The 16,598-nt window shown below is 33.4% G+C and overlaps 1 protein-coding gene across 1 annotated transcript; it reads left to right on the top strand.

The window, feature by feature from the left end:
- Nucleotides 1-28: 28 nt before the first annotated feature.
- Nucleotides 29-16,515, top strand: LOC105154249 (intermembrane lipid transfer protein VPS13A). Its single transcript, XM_011069619.2, has 50 exons — nucleotides 29-345; nucleotides 449-556; nucleotides 753-879; nucleotides 1,080-1,242; nucleotides 1,323-1,531; nucleotides 1,640-1,814; nucleotides 1,908-2,392; nucleotides 2,512-2,733; nucleotides 2,811-2,923; nucleotides 3,000-3,208; nucleotides 3,293-3,577; nucleotides 3,650-3,946; nucleotides 4,443-4,575; nucleotides 4,656-4,886; nucleotides 4,951-5,090; nucleotides 5,197-5,294; nucleotides 5,383-5,582; nucleotides 5,785-5,964; nucleotides 6,036-6,225; nucleotides 6,346-6,515; nucleotides 6,594-6,980; nucleotides 7,084-7,250; nucleotides 7,323-7,581; nucleotides 7,780-7,846; nucleotides 7,971-8,299; nucleotides 8,561-8,696; nucleotides 8,794-9,083; nucleotides 9,167-9,338; nucleotides 9,420-9,608; nucleotides 9,693-10,166; nucleotides 10,241-10,395; nucleotides 10,466-10,668; nucleotides 10,759-11,098; nucleotides 11,187-11,399; nucleotides 11,468-11,944; nucleotides 12,058-12,327; nucleotides 12,512-12,862; nucleotides 12,933-13,121; nucleotides 13,398-13,532; nucleotides 13,592-13,743; nucleotides 13,819-13,987; nucleotides 14,066-14,259; nucleotides 14,344-14,530; nucleotides 14,622-14,753; nucleotides 15,044-15,161; nucleotides 15,300-15,423; nucleotides 15,491-15,551; nucleotides 15,627-15,772; nucleotides 15,915-16,038; nucleotides 16,249-16,515. Exons 1-50 carry the CDS (start codon nucleotides 205-207, stop codon nucleotides 16,381-16,383), a joined length of 10,221 nt encoding a protein of 3,406 aa, XP_011067921.2. The 5' UTR covers nucleotides 29-204; the 3' UTR covers nucleotides 16,384-16,515.
- The last annotated feature ends 83 nt before the right edge of the window (nucleotides 16,516-16,598 follow it).

The raw sequence follows: 16,598 nt of genomic DNA, 5'->3' as shown, positions 1-16,598 counted from the left end.
CATCGAAATGAGATTCGAGATCAATAAGGATAGCGGCGACGTCGCGCATGACTGAATTATTTTGCGAATTGCAACAATCTCGAGGAGGTTATGGCGACGACCGGGATCCAGGTCGATTCCATATGATCTCGTCGTCTTGCTCACGAAACAAAAAGCGGCACCGGTGTTCACGATCCTCAACAACAGGCAAAGACGACGACGACGATGTTCGAGGGGGCTATAGCGGCATTTTTGAACCGTCTGCTGGGCAGATATGTGGAGGACCTGGACACGGAGCAATTCAATGTCGGTATTTTCTCTGGGGATACGTGCCTCACCGACCTGAAACTGAAACCGGAGGCTTTGGTACGATTTCTTTCTTTTATCTAATAATTCAGAGATAATAAAGAAAAAATTCAAAATATATAATTGAATATGTATGTGCATTCCTGATGAATTGTACTTACAGTATCAACTGGGATTACCTATTAGAGTAGAGATCGGTTTGATAGGAAAAATTATTTTGAAAATACCATGGTCTGGACTTTTCTCGCAACCTATTGTGATATGCATAGAGGTATTGAATAATCAATATGATCATATCTCACAATAATAAAATATATAAATATATAAATTAAAATCATTATGCAAATGTGCTTCATTTTCTTAAGGATGTATACATGAATGATTTATATATGACCATATTTCACAATAACAAAATATATAAATATATAAATTAAAATAATTATGCAAATATGCTTCATTTTCTTAAGGATGTATACGTAGTAGCAGTACCTGCATTATCTGGCCCATATGACCCAGAGATACAAAAACGTTTGATGAGAGCTGAAAAAAAGAAGATACTTGATGATCTTAAGGAAGATGAAATATTTAGAGCTGGTAATTAAATATTTTTATTTAGAATTTATTACTAAAATGCCTTATTGAGAAATTTATTTCATATCTGTTTAATTTTATATATTAAATTTATATAAGAAAAAGAGTATATTAAAATTTTATAATTGCAGTTGAAAGTAATAGATAGATTTTCAATGTTTGATTTTTACATTTAAATTAATTTATATACTCTTTTTATATAGGTCTACCTCCTCAATTATTTGATGGTCTACTAGCATCAGTCACGAAGAACTTTCAAATTACTATAAATAATGTACATATTAGATATGAAGAGAAAATATTGCGCAATTTCCTCTGTGCCTGTGGTATATGTATACAAAGTATATCCATAACGACTACCAACAAGTAATGCTACAATGCATATTGTCAAGTTTCTTCCAATTATGTGTATTCAATATTGTTATTAGAAATGTGTTGAATTCCAGCAAATGGAAGCCCGGGGTGTGTGCTACAAACTCGCAAACGGTGTACCAACTTGTACGCGCGGAATCGCTCAGTGTGTACATGGATCATGACACTGAATCTTGTATAAATATGCAGGGTAATTGGGACATGTCCAATCTGTTTGCGTGGAAAATTACGATGCAAAGAGCTCTGCAGACGTTCGGGATGAAGAACAAAGAATTTCAGTTTTGTATGTTTGAGATATTTCTTTTGTTAATTACAGAATATATCTATTGTTATTTTGCTTCAAAAGAGATTATTAATTCAATTGATTTTAACGAATTATTTTTGTCATAAGTGTTAAAGCCCTTCACGGCCAAGATTAAAGTTATCATACACAAGGGTACGGAAACGCAAGCTTCACGAATGTTAGTCGATATTGTGCTCCAGGATGTAGCAATGCAATTGTCTGAAGCACAATATGCTACGTTTTGTCATATTTATGATTCTTTGCTTCGTGCGACTATTAACAGGTAAATTTACAATGTCTAAAATTTTTTCATTTAACGATATATACATTTTTAATAAATTAATGAAACTAATGATTAAAAAATAACAATATTTAGGCCACATGCTAAATATCGTCCTGAGAAAACCGTATATGAAGAACCATCATCTTGGTGGAAATACGCGTATAATTTTGTTTTGAATCGTTATATTAAGCCATATACTTGGCCACATATAGCCCAACATAGAAGAAATTACAGAAATTATAAAGAGGCATGTATCCAATGTTTGCAACGACCAAATGATACAGAATTAAAACTGGATATGCAAAAACATGAAGACAGCCTGACGATATTAAATATAGTGATTGCTAGGGAACATGCTAGACAGGAATTGAGAAACAAAGATATCGAGCGAGAGTGCCAAATTACAACAACGAGTCCATCGAAAGATGTTAATGCAGAAGTCATATTACCGGATAATGATCAAGCACAAAATGTAACAGGTCAATGTAACCAAGTTGAAAATCAAAATTCATTACCAGAAGTAATAGAAAACTCACCTGTTTTCAAAATAAAATCGGGAAAGGTATTGAAACAGATTGGTGAGCATTTAAATTATTCTTTCTTAATATACTAATATTAACTAAAACAAAATTGTTACAAGAAATATTTAAGAAAGATTTGTATTGTTCATCTAAAGAATTTTTTTTATTTTTTACAGATTATAAATTAAATTTTACTTTGGCAAATTGTTGTCTGAGCCTCCTAAGAAAAGGCAAAGAAATGTTGATCGTAACCGTCACACAATTTCTGACTAGTATCGAGGCACGGCCTACGTTATTAGCTTTCAAGATATCTGTTCGTGCTGAAAGTTTTGTAATTGAAGCTATATCAACTGATGGCGATTTGGTTCCTCTGATTACAGTGGATAATGTATTAACAGGTAATAAAAGCCTATTTATCTCTGATCTATAAACTACTGCAAAAGTACTAACTATAACTATTATATATATGTGACAGGGAATGTATCCACATATTTTTTGGCGATCGATTTTGAGAAAAATGGATTGAATATGGATCCTATTTTTGAAGTATCCATAAAGCTGGAAGCTATCGAAGTGACTTATCATCACGTAATAATATTTTTGTTGCTTTAAATAATTTTGTCTGTGGTTTCTTAATAAATTTTACTTATAGATTGATTTTCAGTTTGCTATAGTGGAAATTATAAATTTTTTCAAATTTAACACCAATTACATTCACGATACGATTCGCGGAGTATACAGACTATGGGATTGCGTCAAAAGAAGATATTTGAACTTTGTGGACGATATCGTCTCGCAGACATTGAGAATCAGCTTTAAAATAGACATTAAAAGTCCTTATATCATATTTCCCGAATACGGATCAGTTCAAAAGTACATATATTTACTACACACGATTGTAGAATTATTTTAAAAAATGCAAATAAATATCATTTTACATATACATACATTTTTTAGAGGTGGGCATATACTTGTTCTGGATCTCGGTAACATAATGTTGATCAACGAGCTCCAAGCAACGAATTTACAATTGGAAGATGCTACTCTCATGGAACTGGAAGAATTACTCTATGATAGACTCAATATAGTGTTTTCCGGCGCGCAAATTTTATTTTGTCATTCAGGCGACGATTGGCGCTCAGCGAGAAAACGGAGTGACTCGGAGTATCATTTGTTGCCTAAGCTGCAAGCAAATGTGACTCTTTCATACAGTATTAGACCTGAATATCGTCAATTACCACGGTAATAGTTGCGTCGTGCAATCTTTCATTTATATATGTCTGTTTTAAGGTTTCAATATATAATGTTCCACAGGACAAAACTCAATGTACACATCTCAAACGTGAAATTGAATCTATCGGAAAGTAAATTGCGACTGCTGGCATATTACTTGAATAAATTGCTAGTTCTATATGAAAACAATATTGAAAAATATAAAGCTACCTTAAAAAATTCGATTTCTGAACGAAAATCGAGTATTGTTTTTATTTCAACGAAAGAATTGATGAAAGTACAATCTAGTGTATGCTTGCCGTCCGTTTCAATGATGCATAATGATTTTAAATCAGTCATTAAGGAAGTTGTTACCAATAATGTACCAAAGCTTGACAGGTAATGATTATATAATAGTAACACTCAATGCATTTCAATAAAATAAATATGTGTGGAGTTGACATCTCATCTCTTTACGTAAGTTTTAATGTAAGTTTATATCCGCAATAATTCTATATTTTCTAATTTTAAAAATAGTTTCGTTGATTTAATTGAAAAAAAAAAAAATTTGAAAATTTGAAGTATTGACTTTCCATGACACTTTAAAATTCGAAAAAAATAATTTTGATCATGAAATTTTATAGTTCTCGAAGAGTTTTATAATTTCTGATCTTATAAGTTTTAGCCTAAGTTGTTCCGGCCTTTAAGTATTTTTAAACAATTTTTTAATCGAAGTGCTGGCACCTCATATAATGTTATTTTTTTAGTTACATCAACGGAACTATTTTAAATATTTATATTGCGGCTGTAAGTAGAACTTGCATTGAAATTTGTAGTGCAAAAAAATGAAATAACAACTTCACATACGCATAAAATAATTTTAATTTTGTAATAGGAGTGTCGTCTCTTCAGAAGTTAGTGAAGAGGATTTGGAATTGTTATCTAAAACAATTAATTTGTCCGGATTTGATGATAATATATCCCCGTGTAATCACATTAATTTATTACTTCGCTTTGCCGTAGGAGAGGCAAGTATTATTTCATATTGAACATCTATATTTTTATTGTACAAACAAAAAAATGTCATTGATAGCGATCTGAAATTTAGTTCTCCGTAAATCTGGAAGATATGGCGGATAATCGAGAACAGCCTTACTTAAATTTGAGATTGCACACCTTGTATTATGAAACAGCCATAATGGAATACGGCGTTGCTGTTCAATTTGGCATTGGATCGATTTTTCTGGTTGATAAGACAAACGCTGGCGTTACCGGATCGTATCTAGAATTGATATCCACTGACGAGTCATATGAAGTCCTCGTTGTGTCGTATCGTAAGGTAATATATGGAGATATGATATTATGTTTTCCATTTTAAAAATATTGATCAATTTTCTCTTCAGGTTAAATCGAATTGCCCTGATTTTAAATCTCATTTCAAAAATATCGAACGCTCGCTGGTTGTGAACCTGTTAAATATCAACGTAAACTTTCATAGATCTGCGTTGTTGAAAATGAAAGACTACTGGCATAAATTTCAAACGTAAATAAAACAATTTTTATATGAAAAATCTTGATAGATATCTCAGAGAAAATTTTTTTAATTCTTTTAATTCTTTTAACACAAATAAAAAATTCTTTTATTTCAGTGTGTGTCATGATACCCTCTTATTCAAATACGCCGACAAGATATGCGATAATATTGTAAAACGAGAACAAAAGGACATTGATCCACCAATTCCACCAGGTATAAATATATACTCTGAATATAAAAAATTGAACATACAAATAACATCAATTTATATTTATTAATTTATATTTTATTATTTTTTTAGGCGCAATTAAACTTAACTATTCAACCAGGCTCAGTTCATTAGTGGTACGTTTCTGCGATAAAGACATTGATTTAATGGAAATTAAGATTTTGGGTTTAGAAAATGATTGCATTTACAATGCGAATGAGAGAATGGTGTTGCGTGCACATCTCAGGAGCATACTCGCTGAAGATCTGATTGATGATACGCTTTATTCCAAAGTAATTGAATATATCATCTTTTTCTACTGTATAATATACATATTATGTATAAATGTGTATATATATATATTTTTTTTTTAACACATACATACATATATATATATATATATATATATATATTTATACATATATATATATTTTAACACATACATACATACATATATATATATATATATATATATATTTTAATTTTTATTTAAAGATCTTGATGACTGATGAAGATAAAGTTTTTGATCTGAAATATGTGAGACACATACCAAGATTATATAAATGCTCTGATATCGATACAAATCAGGATGACGTTATGTCGGATGGCACTTTTAAGCTTTCTGTTGGACGAATAAATTGCGTGATTATTTCTAAAATTCTATATGATTTACGGGTATGGTCTATATTTATGTCTAATGTTTGTATTATTATGATTATTGATATTCATTTTAGTTATATTTATAGAATTTTATAATACCATTTACGTCTACGTATTATACGCGTCTCTTATATTACTTGAAAAATAAATTCGTTGGAGGGATTGAACTATTTAAAAGGAGCGCGACGAAACTGCATATTTTTATTGACATACAAGGGCCTACTTTTTTACTGCCACAGAAGAAAGATGCCCCGAGTCTCTTGGTTTTTGATACAGGTAAAAAATTATATCCGAAGTATTAGGTGTAGTAAAAAAAAATCCATTATTTTTACTACACTTAATATTTGCACAAATTGCAAATTGAGAGTTTAATTTTATTAAAATATTTATTTTCAGGTATATTATCGGTTGAAAATTTTTTTAAGAATAGTGGACAGTCAGTACAATCAATTAAAGTGACTGCTAACGATAGCAATCAATTAATAATTGATAATATTTTGGTAAAGTTGAAATCTATGACTGTATCTAGAGCAATTATGACTCTGACTCGAGATTTAGAAGTCCAGGTAAAATCAAATATTTTATTTTATTTAGTTATAACAGTTTGTTAAAACTGAAATAACACTGCAAATATTTAATTTCAGGAACCCATTATCGAACCTATACAAATTCAATTTGATATTAAGAGAAAAACGGAGTATCGTAGCATTATTGAATTTCAAACCTATGGTTTATTCGACATACAAGGAGCTATTGATATCATAAATATAAACTTAAGTCAGAGAGATCTCAAATCCCTCATATCGGTGTGGCAAGATAACATTTCTAAAATACCATTGCTTAAGAAAATCGGTGAGAATGAAGATAGAATTTTAACACAAGATTCGCAAAAAAATACTAACCACGACGATGATATTATGGTGAAGAAACTGGAAAATTTCTTAACGCACAATGAAACAACATTATGCGAAGTTAACATAAAACTTGCCTTGGAGGGTTTGCAATTAAATTTGTTTATGGATACAGAAGAGGTAAATATTCATTTAAATTGATACTCGCTTGAATATTGATACTTTATTGAATATTGACAGGTTTTTTTATATATATATTATTTTTTGTTGCGTTATATTGTAGGTGTTGAGTTCTCCTGTACGCGATTTAAATCACGGTTTATGCAAGTTGGTCTTTGGAGAAACTATAAATACATGGGACTTTTATAGCGACAAGAGTTTGAAAATGAAATTGTCTTTGCAAAGCTGCTTATTGCAGGATACTCGTAAGGATTCGGTCGTCGAGAAAAGGTATTGTATCGGTTGAATGTTGGATAGAACGTTAATATCTATCGAGAATCACAATTTCGTTTTCCGTTTTAGGATAATACAATCACCGGCGATATCCTTAGAAAAGAATTTGGAATCCTGTATTTCCGTATCAATGTCTCCTATAGTCGATGTAACATATAGTCGTACTCAAGCAGAGGAAAAGTGTTTCGATGTTCTTATTCAAGACATACGAATTAATTTATCTGTGCCTTTCTTGATGCACTTGGGACGTTATTTTCTAGATTCCTTACCCGGTGAACAGATAGAGAAAGGAATTATCAATCACGGATATGATAATAATAATCAGATGGTAAATATAAAACTATTTATAAATAATAAGTTTACTAGGAATATTTTTAAAATGCTCTTTCTTATAGACTCTCTCTTTCTCTCTCTCTCTCTCTCTCTCTCTCTCTCTCTCTCTCTCTCTCTCTCTTTCATTTTCAAAAATATCTTCTAAATATTAATAATCGAATTAATTTTCCAAATTAATTTGATTTCAATCAAGAACCGGAATACTTTAAATGCAGAAATTGACAAATTAAATCACTCCCAATATTTTAAGGAACAGCCAGGTAGTTTGTTTATATGCATATGTATATTGTAGATAAAAATGGTTTTCTCTTATACAGTACTATTGTGTACGTGAAACTTTGTACAATGAAGAAAGCAAAAACTGAATAATTTTAATGTGTTTAGGTACTTCAATATCAATTAGAATACAAAAACCAGATATCTTTCTATTCGGTGACTTAGAGAAGAGCAGCACTCATGTAATACGAATGCAAGCGGAAGTGTTTATTGAAAGTAGCAGACACAGTCGGTCCTCCTCGGTAGTCTGTACGTTGACTAACGTCAATGCCAAGACTAAAGGACAGGGAAATTATGAGTCCCCGTGTTGGTTGTTACGTCCCTGTGATATAGAAATTTGTAAAAAGAAATTATCTTGCGGTAACGAAGACATTACTGTTGCTATAAATAATATTAATATACATCTATCAGCGGAAGTGATGCATACTTTTATTGACGTAAGTATTATGTAACTTAAACTGGATCTGGAAATATGTCTGATAGAGCGATAAATAGAATGATTTTTAATTACTATAAAATTTGGAGATTAAAATAAGGTTGTTTTAATATCTCTCATAATTACGAATCACTGTGTATTATTGCTGTATGTCACATATTTCCAGATATTTCAAGATTTCTTTGAAGTATTGAAACATCATTATATTTTTAGATATATATACTATGTCTGAATTGATTGTTGTATAATATTTATGTTTCAGATATTGAATGAAGCGTCGACTTTCTTGAACAGTATTAATTTGAAAACAGACGATGACAGTAATCAGAACACAAACGTGCATAATCTTTGGACACCAAGAAAAGTTTCTAGTATACCATATAAAAAAACTGACGAACGTAAGCATTTCGTATAAATCACAGTATTCTATTTGAATTCCGTCAACTGTTTATATTTTTTAAATAAATTTGTATTTTTATTTTTCGCATTGTTTAGGTAACAGAGAATTGTATCGTCGCCGCAACGATCAAGTAACATTCAATTTGAGACCTGTGCTAATATGTTTATTGCTGGAAATGGAATACGCCGTAGGAAGATTTCCAGTAATGAGAATGGAAACTGTCATCACTGCTACCATTAACGATTGGCGCAACAATTTTCACCTTGAATCCAATGTAAAACTTCACGCGTTCTGTTACAATAGAGCTCGTCAGAATTGGGAACCTTTCATCGAATTTTACACGAAAGATGACATAGACTATAGACCATGGGAAATCACAATCAAGGTTACTAATATTATTGTGCTGCACTACATGTTTTTAATTATTTATTAACGTAGTTTTGACTGCCCATAATTTAATTTCTTCAGATATATCGAGGCGAAGCGAATATGATTAATTCTGATTGGACGGACCCTTGCCATCACATAAAGCAAGATCCACTGAAAGCGAGAAAAAAAAATATGCAATACAATGAAGAGGATATGACAGATATGACATTTATTGGACCTGATGTCGATATGATCTCAGTTACAAGAAAAGGTAATTATTTATCTATCAGTTACATGGAAGTGTTATTTAATATATCGAATTATTTAGTAAATATATCTTTTTAATAAATAGAACCTGAAACCTATGATACATATGAGGATGAATCTGACACGGATGATGATGAGAACGATACAAAATTAACAAAAATTTCAAGTTATTTATTTAATAGTACCAGTGATGGCGAAGAAAGCGATTCTGACGATTCAAGTACAAACGAGGATGAGGAATTTGAATTAATATTGGATTGTAATCCTGAATGTTGTACGTAAATTCAAGATCTCGTGCAAACGTATTAAACATCAATTGTTAATTCTAACGTTTCAATTTATTATATTTTTCGCACAGGCAATCCAGTCACACATGTACCGACAAAAACGAATCTCACCGCACCATATATCATTATCTATTCAGAGAACAAAGTTAACATTACTATAACGCAAGACATGATTGCAACATGGAATGCAATTTCAAACGCATTTACACAAGCGAGGGGTGGAATTCCGTTTGTACCCACTAATACGCGGGAATTAACTGTGTTAAACGACATAGGTCACGCAAGTCGAGTTGAGCTGCTTGTTCAAGAGCAAGTGGACGGGAATAACGACATGCGTGTCGTAGCTGCATATAATTTTCATGACGGAAGCTCACCAGTTAGTGCACCTAGCAGTCCTGAGAATGAACAGGCGGATCTCACGAGTCCCCAGTGGGCCGGAAAGGAAACCACTGCGATCGTATCAGAGTGTAAAGCTTTCCCCATCGACTCACCAGTGTATATCTACAAATCGATAACTGATGAACTTCTTCGTATCATCTTTGAAGGTAACTTTTGTAAATATACTTCAAAGATAATTAAATATACAAAATAGATATCTACCTTTTTATCCTTAATGCAGGGTTCGAAGACGTGTTGGTGTATTGCCCGAAGAAAGAAACGCGTAATCTCGTAGCACTTCGTCCTGTGAGACATGAGGTTCGTTATTACCTGGTGATAGAGGCATCCATAAACAATTTTTTGCATCGTACGATTTGCGTGCGATCTCCGTTACAGGTAATGCGATCTCGCTTATCTATTCGTTTATCATTGTTTTTATCTTTCGCTGATCGAGAGAATATTTTAGTTTCGAAATGAAACTTCATACGCCTTGGGACTTTATTACAAGAAAGCGATGATAGATAAATTGAATTTGACGCTAACCGGTGAAACTACGAATCCTTTCGATGATAATGTGAGAATGGCGATCATAGAACCTGACGCAACATATAATATACCTTTATATATCGCTTATCATTGCCCAATACATGTTCTTCCTGCATATCTAGAGTGCGTAAAATATGAAATTACGACAATATGGATTTTTAAAAAATTGTAGAATAAAATAAATAAATATATTAACGAATGTATTATTTGTAGGAAATATCAAGTTAGTGAAGAAGGAATTTATTGGAAAGATTTGAGGGGTATAGCAAATGCATTTAAGGATGTATGCTGCGAAGCGAAAGGCGATAATAATCGTAATGTATTCTGTGTCAGAGCGATATGCACGGAACTTCCATTAACGACTCGTCCCTCAGGTTGTCAAGTGCCGAATTACTTGATAAATATCGTTCCACCTATTATTTTTAATAATCAGCTACCTTTTGTTATCGATGTCAGTATACCTGGCATCAATTACGAAGTAAAAATCGAACCCGGGGAGAAAATAAATATGCATTCTTTAAATCATGGCAATAACGTACAGTTTGTTTTCAAGGTACAATCATTGTTCAAAAGAAATTTATATATAAATATATTTTTGCTGCATCCTTTTAATTACACACCGTCTCAATAACTTTATATAGATACACAACTATTTAGGCATGTCTTGGATGGGTGCAGTAAAACTAAATATGAATCTGGAGCGCAAGTTCGTATTAATGTCTACAGATAACGAGTCAGACTTAATGAAGCCTTTTCTGCTGTGTTTAGAATTGTGCAAAATTCTCAGTTGGAACATTATTATACAATCGCAATATTGGATAATAAATAAATCTGGCTTACCGTTGTTTATCCAGGTAAACCAAATGACAACAAGATTCCTACGAAACATATGATTTAATAATAACATTTTTTTTTCTTTTAGGACTGTCATTCTCATATAACGTATGAGATGCCGGAGGAGGAGTTAATGATATTCTCTCAAAAGAACAATAAGAAGAGTATGGTACGATTAAGAGCACATCAATCTGAATGGTCAATGCCATTTGGACTGGACGGGATTACGTCAATGTCATTGATCATATGTCGCGATATCGAACGCGGACGAAAGTATCAGATTTTAACAGAGATAGAGAGCTCACGTTTGTCGCCAATCTTCACAAAGATCATAACGTTTCTACCATACTTCTTCATCTGCAACAAAACCAAGAGAGCCTTGAGATTCATGGAAGAGAATGAAGAAGCCGATCTTTGGAACGACCTCTTGCCCGGGCAAGAGATGTCATTCTGGCCCGCCACTGAATCTATGAAGATGAAAATAAAGTGGAGAAATAGCCAATTGGTTTCGCAACACTTTGATATTACGCATGCGGGCAAAACTGTGTTGAGAATGGATAACGGGGTAAGATAGAGACATGTGATCGCTAGTTATGAAACGAGTTATGAAGAATTTTATTTAATTAATGTTGTATTATATAACTTAAAAGCTTCTTACAAAGATTTCATAATTCACAGTCGGCACTATGCGTGGAGATCGAAGGCGGCGTCAGTACTCCGTACCGTATAACATTCCGGAGATATATCACTGGTGATATACCAGTGAGAGTGGATAATCTCTGCGACAAATTATTTCTGAAGCTGAATCAAATTAATTTAGGCCAAGTCGCATTGCTCAAACCATTTCAAAGTTTATTATATACATGGGACGATCCTACTCAAACTAGAGAATTGATTTGGAATGTTTACAGTAATAATGCAATTGGTTACAGAGCACAATTTGAGATGGTAATAGAAAAAAATATCTCCTAGTATTAACTTTTAGTTTTCCAATATATATTTTTGAACAAATTTTCAATATATATCTTTGAAGTCTCCCGTAGGAGGTCAATTTCTCACTCTAGTTTTTAGAAAAATTTTCTCTGTACAAATTTATTGCTTGATGTTAATAGTTGCTTATGTCTGCTCTTAGGATGGTTGTGGGCAGGAAAAAGTATCTTTCATAACCATCGAACGACGCCACAGTGCGTCTTATTCTTCCGTTACTCCCAAGTCACTAGCGAATACGAAGTCGTGGTCGGAGGATACGAGTGGAAAAGTCAATCACGTTCCTAGCGCGGAATCCGAGGCGAAGTCGCAAATGTCAGAGCATATGCACCAGGGTGAAGCAATGGTTTACTGGGTGAGCTATATGGAAGGTGAGCAACGCGTGATGCTGTTCACACAGCACGAGAGCGTGTACCTTAAAGCAAGGAGTATTATCGATCCTGAGGCGAGCAAAAGAGAAATATTCTTGTCAATTGCAGCTATTGGAATAAGTGTTGTAAGTGAAGAGTAATTGCTTGTTTCATATTGCTTGTTTCGGATGTAATTAATTGAAGATTTTTTTGTAGGTTGTACATGAATCCAATCCTCATAACTCCAGACGGGAGTTACTGTACGCTAGTGTGATCGACTCAGCCGCGCATTGGGAACTTTACTTCAGCAAACGATGGAGGAATCTATCGCTGGAGCTGAGTGCCTGGTTAGAAAATAAATACACGAATTCCGCGAAGACGGCACAGCTTGAGAATTTCATTGACGTACGTCTAATATTAATTTTCAAAACTATATTGCAAATGCAATTGCATTCGTTATATAGAACATATCAACTTTGGTAGTTACATAAATTCCATTCGGCTTTATATTTAATAAAAGTGTTGTTCATTACAAACATCTTGAATAATAAATATTAAATGTAGAATCTACATTGCTAGGTCAGCACAGAAGGGAATAATATTTTCTTGTATTGTGAACTACGAATATTTCTTTTGCTTATTACACAGCGAATCTGTCTCTAATAGAATTTTCTTTTGTAGGTTGACTTCACAAAAATGCAGATGACAAAACCATTCTTTGGCAAGCTGCGAAGAACGTATTCACCAGGTATCTGGTTACATTGTAGGGAATCCACGACGCTTTGTTACTTGCAAGGATACATTCATAGAATACAGGTAAGAGATTACATTTGTAATATATTCGTATATACATATTTTTCCCCCGTCTTTTGCAGATCGATAATCAACTGAATGAAGCTACCTTCCCGGTAGTTCTATATCCCAACTTGGAAAAGACTTTTGTGAATTATGCTGGAAGCCGCAAATTGAAACATTGCTTAGAATTCTCGTACCTGAAACAACGCAAATTAAGAAGCATTATTTACAAGTGTGTGCGCAATACAAATGACATTATTGTCTGTTAACTGATATTTTTCATAATTTTCAAATGATATCCTTTTAGAGGAATATGTGTCATCGTCAGAGAGTTTAATTTGAATATAGAAGAGTCCTTCCTCAGTTCCTTGATCAATTTAGTACCTAAGACACCGGAAACTAAACATTCGATTGCCGCGAAATTAAGGAGAGATGTGTCCAATATGCGCGTTTCTTCAGTTCGCAATATTAGTAATGTAATATCTATTCTTGCACGTAATTTAAGTACATCGTAAATGTATGGACACCGTTTAATTCATGTGTTTGAATTGTAGAACACAAATGGCAAAGGAAAAGATTTAATAGAGCAGATATACATCTCCCCGATAGCATTACGCTTGAGATTATTGGCTAATACGGACGGAACTAATACGCGTAATTTCAACAACGTGCTTGGTTATCACAATGTTCTTCGATTTATTTTCGAGTATGCAGAGAAGGGTACGTTTAAGAGGGACGTTGAATTCAGGTAAGCCATTACAATTTGATGAAACTTGATGGAACTTGAAAGACGAACAATAAATAAGTTTCATAATTTTATTTACTCATTTAGATTGCCTGACTATCGAAAAAGTTTCATGACCGTGGATAACAAATGGTTCCTCTCCCATCTTTCACGTATCTACATGGCGCAGATTATGGAACAGTTCCACGTGCTGGTCCGCTTAACTACCGTCCTGGGAAATCAGTATGGCTACAACTTTAAGTCGCCAGGGAGCAATTTCTGCGAGCCGGATTTGGTGAGTGATCAGAAACATGATATATATCGCAAACGGATGGTACATCTTTCATTTCTATTGAAAACAACGCTAATTCGAGACGAATTTATAGCTATTGATGTGTGGGGACGAGTCTGCGGAGAAACTGGCACACGAGGTCGCATGTGAGCTAGGATATGCTACGCCCGATGGTATACAAGCCTCATTTTTAAGCGGCCATGACGCTCACACGCTTCATTACAAGGTAAACGCTATAAAGCTGTGCGGTGGAACTAAAAATTAACCATTCCTTTCAGCTTTACAAAAAACTTGAATAGCTCATCTGTATCAGCTTTTAATCTTCGACATTAATTATCTGATGATTAAATCTTCGATTTCCATAAGTCCAATGGAAACTGAATCATCATTATAAAAGAAAACTTCGGTTTGACTCTTAGTATTTGCAGCTGAAAACACTCATAAGTTCCTTTTTATGTAGTAATTAATTAAATTATTAAAATAAGAAATTGAAACAACCGTTACATTTCATTTTAGATGAAAGATACAAATTATCGAAATCCAGATGTTCCGCCTTTGGCGTTTTTAGTCGATCATTCATTCGCTACAGAAATTGATTTGGAGACTTCTGGCTTGATCACTACGTCGACGAATAGTGAGTAGATCATTGCTGGTCGTAATGTACGAGTGGATGTAAGTGGGATCACATATCGTGCCGCGCACATCTGTTGATTCGCTCATTGCTGTTTCATTTCCGGCTCGACGTTTTTATTAAATCTCTTGCAAATGATAGGCATTCATCGAGAAGAATTAAGATATTTCTTCAAAACATTGGGAAAGAAAACATCTGTGCTCTTCAAGGCGGAAAGTTCTTATTTGAAAACTTATTCGAAAGTAATAGCAGATATAATAAAAAGGTATCGGCACTATTTTCTCTCGTGCATTAACAATATTTACTTTAAAAACAAATTATTTATCTTACAGGGCGCAAGAGGTGGGCCTCGTATCCAGAATGCGATTGCCGCGATATATTAATCCACATTTCGTGAGTATCGAAACGATAACCTGTGACTTTCCATTCATCTTTTTTGTATTATTAACAATTAATATCTTGACTTAGGGCGTAGAATCATTTTCGACGCATAAAGCGAAAGGAGCGTACTTATTAAACGCTATAAGTAAAGGTCATTGCGTTCAGAACGATTCTTATTGGGGACACGCTACGCTTCACAGCGATGGAAAATACATTACGCTCGTATCTTTGCAGTAAGTTTAACAATATTTAATATCATGTCTTTAATATCAGTGGCAATAGTAGCAAAAAATCTTAAGAGTAAAATTATTGTCGTGTTAATTTCCTCTGAGTCAGAATGTAAAACGAAATAAATCCTTGGATTTTCTTTTTTAGACGGATATACTATATCGAGAAAGGAAATGCATGGGGATCATGGAATGTGAAATGGACTTTGGAAACTAATCAATTGCTATCACCACCAACCATCGCTAAGAATAAACTTGTTTTGCATATAGAGGTAACTGTTCCGATCTATCTCAAAAATTGATTTGATACGTTATCTATATACGGAGAATTATTGCACTGCGCTAAAAATTCCCAAGTTGGTTTACTGCGTTAAATAGATTCGAATTTTAGACTCAACATTAGGAGTTAAAGCATTATCGAGCGTTCTAGTGTTACTCAATTGGTATTCATTAAAGATGATCACATTGAATTTTATTTCTAGAACGAGAAAGAGACATCGTCGTCTATGGTAGATTGGTATGTGGAGAGCGAGGCCGAGGACATCCTGAATTGGCTGTGTCGCAAAATGAACAACGCAATGATCCTGAACATGGAGAACAGCATTTGTTCCAAATGAAAATATTTGTTGGTTAATGAGGCCATCGCAAGGAGGAAACAAAGAACAAAGAGGATGAAGAGATCAGTGTATTTACATATTTAGTTCGGCGTAATAAAAGTCTATACGGTGAATGCAAAAAAAAAAGAAAAACGCTATATATATCTCTCTCTCTAATGCCCTACACTTTTTTATTATTATTATTATCATCATCATTATCATTTATCTTGCCAAAG

Source organism: Acromyrmex echinatior, chromosome 2 (assembly GCF_024713525.1).
Source record: "Acromyrmex echinatior isolate Ae372 chromosome 2, ASM2471352v2, whole genome shotgun sequence".
Lineage (NCBI taxonomy): Eukaryota > Metazoa > Arthropoda > Insecta > Hymenoptera > Formicidae > Acromyrmex > Acromyrmex echinatior.
The sequence above is the reverse complement of the archived record's forward strand: the minus strand, read 5'-3'. Positions and strand labels throughout refer to the sequence as shown.